At 40.1% G+C, this 7,520-nt stretch overlaps 1 protein-coding gene across 1 annotated transcript; it reads right to left on the bottom strand.

Annotated features, from left to right (window-relative positions):
* Window positions 1-5,542: 5,542 nt before the first annotated feature.
* On the bottom strand, window positions 5,543-6,085 carry LOC121999888 (protein DETOXIFICATION 48-like). The gene has a single exon (XM_042554521.1). The coding sequence runs from the start codon at window positions 6,083-6,085 to the stop codon at window positions 5,543-5,545; it is 543 nt and encodes a 180-aa protein (XP_042410455.1).
* Window positions 6,086-7,520: the final 1,435 nt, after the last annotated feature.

Here is a 7,520-nt window from a genome sequence, read left to right as displayed (position 1 = left end):
AAAAAAATTTTTAAAATATTTTTTTGGCAGATAATATTATGTTTTGTTACATAAAAATGAGATTTTCAAAATTAAGTCTGTTAAATAATTTTAAATTTCAAAGTATGATTTTTATTAATAATTTTATAAGAAATAACTTAACAATAAAAAAAATAAAAATTGTTTGTTGATTAAATCATCAGCATAGGAAAAAAAATTCAACTAGGAATACAAACAGAAATTTTTTTAAAAAAATAATTGAGACAATTTCTATCCAATAATTAATAATAATAATTTTGGAATTTAATTTAAAAAAGATTTTTGGAACCCAATATAGGTTCCTACCAACTAAATTTATTAAAAAATTTGAAAGTACATAGTGTCTAGGGATTTTTCTAATTTATCCTTGGTTATTGCTTATGTACCAATTGAGCTTACCATAATTTCTAAATATTGATTTTTAAAAATCATGCATGGTCATTTTTCAATATTTCTATTTGTTCTTTTAATTTTGCATTTTTTATTTTTAAGTTATCAAATATATCTAAAGGGCATGACTTTTCTAAGCTTAATTTTATCTGCCATTATCTTTTTCTAATTGTACTATATTCTTTGAAATAATTTTAATAAATTGGAAAGACTATTTGGGAAAACGTGCACGTACCTCACTTACTTCGTATTCTGATGCTCCCCTTTATCGTAGCTTTCTTTTGAAGATCCTCTCCTTTCGTCAATGCTCAACTCTGAGAAACTTTTGGTGTCCCTCTGGTAGTCTATCATTAGGGCTAGTCTGGCATAAGCTTCAATCTTGGACTTGTAGGATGACGATTTTTCCCACGTAGCTTTCAAGTTCTTGTGCTTCGACTTTGTTGGTCTGTTGCCCTTATCTTTCTCCTTCTTCTTTAGTTTAGGGTAGTCATCCGTGATGTACCCTTCTTTTTGACAGTTTTAGCACCTAACCTTTCTGTTGACCTGAAAATACTTTTTCACCTGTGACTTATTAAATTTATTAGATTTAATAAACTTGTTAAACTTTCTCACCAATAATGTTGCTTCATCTTCGTCGATTGATTCTTTAGAGTTTAGATCTAGTTCACCTTTTTGGTTAGCTTTTAGTGCTTTATTGTGGGCTGTCTTTTCTTCTTTGTTTTGTGTGTCTACACATCTTGATTCGTGAAGTTCAAAAGTGGAAAATAGATTTTCTAATGAACTAACTTCGAGGTCTTTAGATATATAAAATGAGTTGACTATAGAAATTCACTCAGGTGTCATAGAAAATGTATTTAAAGTGTACCTTAATAAATCTTGGTTCATTACCTTTTTTCTGAGATTCATGAGCTTGATGATGAATTCTTTGATCCTCGAGTGTAGATGTACGACTATTTTTTCATCTTCTTCCATCAGGAGGTTCGTTAGATGGTTCCAGAGTAGGTCCTGTCTCATGAGCTTTGCTTTGGACATTCCTTCGTGTAGTTCTAGGAACTCCCAAGGTTCCTTTGCTTATTCATAATCTCCGATCTGATTGACTTCCTGGGGTGAAACTATGCTTAGCAACTAGAACTCAGCTCGTCCATTCGCTACAAAATCGGCTTTATCCTTTTTAGTCCACTGGTACTCTTCTTTTTTGATTCCTTGTTGGTCATTGGGGGCTACAAAACTATATTTAATAATTGAGAGTAATTCAAATTTTATTTTAAAAAATACCTCCATGAATTTTTTCCATATCGCGAAATCCTTCTCAAAATTCGACGGATAGATTGTCGGTCCGGTCATTGTCTCAATGCTTCAGTCGACAATTAGTCCTTCTGAGGTATTCTGGCTTTGATACCACTTGTTGGAGCAATGGGGTAGGCAAGAGAGAGTGAATTGCCTACAAAATAAAATTAACCCCTTCTTGTACTTTGGTTTTGATTAGCAGCACAATTACAACAATAATAATAATACTGAAATAAATAATTTAAAAGAAAGACATAAGAAGGTCATAAATTAATTTGGTTACAACCTAGATGATTATTAATCCAAGGTAGTGAAAGACACTAGAAGATCTCCTTCATTCCAGGCAAAGAAACCTCTTACAAACATTGACAGTTCAAGAAATAGACTAGGAAAGAGTACAAGAGTTGTAGTTCAAGTTGTGTTCTATTTTCTAGCTCCATGGGCCTTTTTATAGCCCCTAGAACATTTTATCTGAGGTTGGAAGGAGTCATTAATAGGCTGAAAGACACCTCCAAAATGATAACTTTTATCCATGCGAAGATAAAATATTATCTTCGCTAACGGTCACTGGAAGGTGCCTTCAATAACTTGGAAGGTGTCTTCTCACTATTCATCAAAGGTGCCTTCCAAGCCATGGAAGGTGCTTTCCATAAGGCAGATTAACTCCTTAACTGATCTCTTCGCATGGGTGATGCTCCAGCTAACTAAAGTTGAGCTCACATGAATCCAACTCCAACCTTCTCCTTGAGCATCTTTTCTCCCTGACTTATCATCCGTCTGACCGCTGTGCGCGTCCTTCTCATTCGCCGATGCACTCTTCTACAGCACCTCGTCCTTCGGATGTACCGAGCTGATCGACTCCCTTCCTGTGTCATCATTCTCGCTAGCAACGCCTTGAAATTGACTTCTTATGTTCCTAACCACCTGCACACTTAGACACAAGGATCAAATACACATGACCTAACTTAACTTAGTTGACCACATCAAAACTACCACTGGATACTTACAGTTAATACTCTAAATATTTAGAGATTTTTAAATACTCATACATCACATATGTGCATCCCGTGCCGACCCACTCCCCGTCGAACCCCTCTCCGCCTTTGTCGTTCCTCCGCTAAATACCTCACCAAACATCTCCTCCCAATCCTCTACATCAAACCCCTCTCCGCCTCTAACATACATTTGCTAATTCCCTCTCCGAAGACCTCTACCAGCCCCTCTTCGCGAACCTCTCTGCTGAACCCCTCTCTACCAAACCTCTCCGCTGAATTCCTCCTGCTAAACATCTCCGATGAACCCCTCTCCGTTGGACCTCCTTTTTGTCTCTGCCGAACCTCCAAATCTCCCTTTTACTTTCTTCTCTGTGTGAACCCTCAGTGGTGTTCTTGGACCTTCAACAACTCGCAATTGTTGTTTGGTCCCTTCGAAACCTAAATTTGTAGTTTATGTTGCTTGAATGTCCATTTAGATTCTGAAAAATCGTTGTGTTATAATGTTTATTAGTGCAGGAAGCAAAAAGATTTTATCTCTGGATGGTGAAGTCTCCTGGAGGACTTTCCGTGAAGTTCTTAGTCAATGTAGGTAAACATTCTCTACATATACGGGATCAATTGAGTTTTTTAATGAATTTTTGTGCGTTTGTTTTTTTTTTTGTAAAGTGTACATAATGAAGGAGCTAAATCTTACTGGCAATCATATAGAAGGATCACGCCTAATTTTAACATTTTCCTCAAATTTTGACAATGAACCTCGCTGGAAACTTGTGAAAGAAACTATTATGCAGGTTTTCCATTCTTTATCTGTCCTCGTCTCTTGACCAAGTTGTTTTCTGTAGCAATCAAATTTTACATTGTTTCTTATCCTTAGCACGCATGGGAATTTCAATGTGGATGATGAGAATACACTTGAAACATATGACAGAAAAGTATATATATTGAATTATAAGTTTCAAGCTTTGTATATCTGAAATTTACCATCTATTTCTTCTTACACTCCATGTTAGTTTTAGATAAGTGATAGTTGAAAAATAAAATTTCATCTATGAAATCAATAATAGATTTGTATTACCGAATTTCATGATTTTTTTTATTTTTATTGGTTTCTTTATCACTAGTGCCATAATCCTTTAAGATTGCATACTTTGATGGAATGATTGGGGTGGAGTTGCATACTTCCTGAACTCCCAATTACTATGTTTAAATAATTATTTTGTAAGTGACAAATATTTTAGGTGCTGATATATATATACAGTATATTACGAACTCTATCCTGCGGATTGTTACGGACCAAATGTCATGTCATATTATTTTATATTTTTTAATTAAATATTTTCTCTTTCTTAATTTTTTTCTTCTTCCCGCTGTAACGAAGCCCGCACCTTGTCGCCGCTGGCCACATGCCTGTCCGCCGGCCGCTTGACCACTGCCTCCCAACGCGTCGGAATCCAGCCGCGATCCCGTCGGATTCCGGTCGCGATCGCGTCCGGAATCCGACGCTATCGTGGCCGGACTCCGGACGCTATCGCGACTGGATACTCGCGACTGGATGCTCACGACTGGACGCGATCGTGCAAGATTCCAACGAGATCGCGACCGGATTCTGGCGCGATCGTGGTCGGAATCTGGCGCGATCGCGCCCAGTCGCGATAGCTCTTGGAATCCGGCCGCGATCGCGCCAGATTCCGGACGCGATTGCGACCGAAATCCGGCAGGATCGCGGTCGGATTCTAGACGCGATCGTGACTGGACGTGATCGCGCCAGATTCCGGCCACGATAGTGCCGGAATCCGGCCGTGATCTCGCCGGAATTTGGCACTATCGTGTCTAGTCACGAGCATCCAGTTGCGATATTGTCCAGAGTCCGACCGCGATTCTCGACGGGTTCACCCTTGGGCTATAGTGTGTGTGGTTCCAAGCGGCCGGAGGTCGCCGGCGGTGGGCAAATGGTCGGTTGCAGGGCGGGTGGCGGGCGCGCGAGGAGGCGCGGTGAGCAGCGAGAACCAATTGTTTTGACGAGAACGAAGAGAAAAAAAATTGCATTTAAAAAATTAAAAAGAAAATGACATAGCAAGTCCGTAACAATCCATATGAAATAGTCCGTAGCATAACAATCCTATATATATATATATATATATATATATATATATATATATATATATATATATATATGTTTTGTAGATTAATATTGATTGATATATTTTGTATGTTTTATGTTATGTGATTAAAATATTATTTTCTATGTAGTATGAATTGGATGTGTTAAAGAAATATACTTCATTATAATGGAATTTATGAATATCAAAGTTGTTACGCTTGTCGAGTACTTGGGATTTATGAAACGGTAAAATGCTTAGCTCGGGACTGTTGGAAGAGAAAGATAAACATAATTAATAAATATTAGGATAAAAGATAATACATTCATTCCAGTAAAAAAAATAAAAATAAAACACAATTAATAAATATGCAGTTCCAACATGTGGCTTAATCTTATAATTGAATTTAAAGCGAACATTTTTAATGGAGCTTGACCTGCTTAAAGATGGAAGAGAAAGATAAACAAATACAATTAATAAATGGATAATATTAAATGATCAAAATCTATATATATATATATATTACATATCATTATTTATGGATTGCTACGGACTAAATGTCATGTCATTGTTTTATTAGTTTTTTATAATTTTTTTCTCTTTCTTCTTTGTTTTTTTTCTTCTGCTTCGTTCTTCGTTCGTTCTCGTTTCATCGAGAAGCAGTTCACCGTGCCTCGTCGCGTGCCCACCACCCGTCCTGCCGCCGGCCATCTGCCCACCGCCAGCGTGATCACGGTCGGAATCCGAATGCGACTACGCCGGAATCCGGTCGCCTGCCCACCACCACCATTCTAGGCAGACGGAGACGCAAGATGGCGCCGCAAGGCGGAGCAGCGCTGGCCACCCGCGGAAGCATTCGCCGGAGAGGAAGCCGCCTCCACCGTCGGGACACATATCGCGGCATGCGCCAGAGAGGAGGAGGAAGAGGAGGAGACAAACAAGGAGGTTGAGGTTGGTCCACACCATGGCTGCCGCCACGCCAGCTATGCCGAGGCGGAGGCGAACGGCGAGAAGGTACGTGAGCGGGCCATGGAGCGCGACGCAGAAGGAGGAGCAGTAGGTGACTGGGAGGGTGATGTTCTGGGAGCGGAGGAAGACGCGGAGCGGGTGTAGTAAGGACAAGAGGAGGAGATCCGGCGAGGCTACCGCGACGAACACTTGCGCTGCTGTCGCAATCTCCGGGTCCTGCCCGCATCGGAGGAGGATGGTGCGGGCGTTGAACCAGAGGAAGGCGATCGGGAGGGAGGCAGAGAGGAGGAGCAGGGTGGCGCGCTGCAAGGTGAGGCCGGAATCCATGCAGTGATCCCCGACGGGTTCACCCCCTGGGCTATAGTGTGGGTGGGTCCAGGCGGCCGGAGGCCGCCGACGGTGGGCAGATGGCCGGCGGGCGCGTGAGGAGGCGCGGTGAGCAGATGGGCGACGGACGAGGAGTCGCGGTGAGCAGTGGCAAGAACAAACAAACACAAAAAAAATCTTATATTTAAAAAATAAAAAAATATTAAAAAAATCAAATTTTGTAGATCGTGGATGAGTCCGCATGACCAGATCTGTATTTTAACAAAACTATATATGTATATATATATATATATATATATATATATATATATATATATATATATATACAGTAATTGTAAACAGTAATTGTGAACAGTGATGTTGAACAGTAATTGTGAACAGAAAATTTTTAACAGACAGAAACTTTTAGGTCAGTGATTTTATTGCCTTAGTTTTCTGTTATTCTTCCTCCCAGTGAGCCTCACCTGTAGAGAACAGATAAACTTGCAACCCCAACTTGTCTATTGGTGTTTTTGGGATTGTCTCGTTAACCTTAGATAGTCAGCACAAGTTTTACGCAAGTATTCTCATACAGTTACTGTTCGCCTGTGGATACTTAGATAAGGACTGAGGAAGGAAAAAGAACATAAATAGAGAAATAAAAAAACACTGATTTTTTTTTTAGAATAGTACAGAAAGACTTCTGCTGCTAAACATATATAAACAAACAGTTTATACAGGACGCTTGATTGTTTTTACAGCTAGAAATTGCTTACATAGAGACTGCTTACATACTTGGAAAGAAAAACACACACATACTTACAAAAATGAAAACGAGAGGTTGCAGCACACTTGAAAACTTGAACACTTTCTTCCAGAGAGCGAGGATTGCAGTCTGTCAAGCCAGGTTTGATGAGGAGCTTTTTATAGGAGAGGAAGAGAAGAGAGAGGGGTTGGTTCCTTCGGGGAGAAGGAACCTTTTATCCGTGTTTTCAGGGAGAGGTTGAGGGGACCCGTTCATGAGAACAAAGAGGGAACAGCTGGAAAGTGAGTCGTACCAGTTTACTCAGAGTGATGGCTGTCAAAGTAAGGGAGAGAAGCTGTAAAGTAGAGAAGGACAATAGAGGAGGTGGAAAGTGAGGGTAGTGGGCTGAAAAGAGTGGTTTGGCAGTGGAGAAGGAAAATAGGGTAGGTTAGGTCCCTATGGTTCCATCATGTTGGTGACATTATGCTCGCTGACAGAATCCAATGAGGGAGTTGAATCTGTGCCTTGGGCTTCTTGAAAATGGGCTTCTTGGGCTGAAGGTCTAGAGTGGGTCGTCTGACTTGTTGTAGAAGTATTTACATGTTGCTCTTGGGCTGCATATTGTTGTGATCTTGCTAAGGAGGCTCTGGAGGTCAGAGCAGAACTTGCCAGCCTTTTAGTGGCCCATCGGTCAGCCTTCTTCTGATAATG

Source organism: Zingiber officinale, chromosome 1A (assembly GCF_018446385.1).
Source record: "Zingiber officinale cultivar Zhangliang chromosome 1A, Zo_v1.1, whole genome shotgun sequence".
NCBI classification, from domain to species: Eukaryota; Viridiplantae; Streptophyta; class Magnoliopsida; order Zingiberales; family Zingiberaceae; genus Zingiber; species Zingiber officinale.
The sequence above is the reverse complement of the archived record's forward strand: the minus strand, read 5'-3'. Positions and strand labels throughout refer to the sequence as shown.

Coding starts and splice junctions, on each gene's coding strand:
- LOC121999888 (XM_042554521.1), bottom strand. CDS start 6,085: ATGGATTCCGGCCTCACCTTGCAGCGCGCCACCCTGCTCCTCCTCTCT.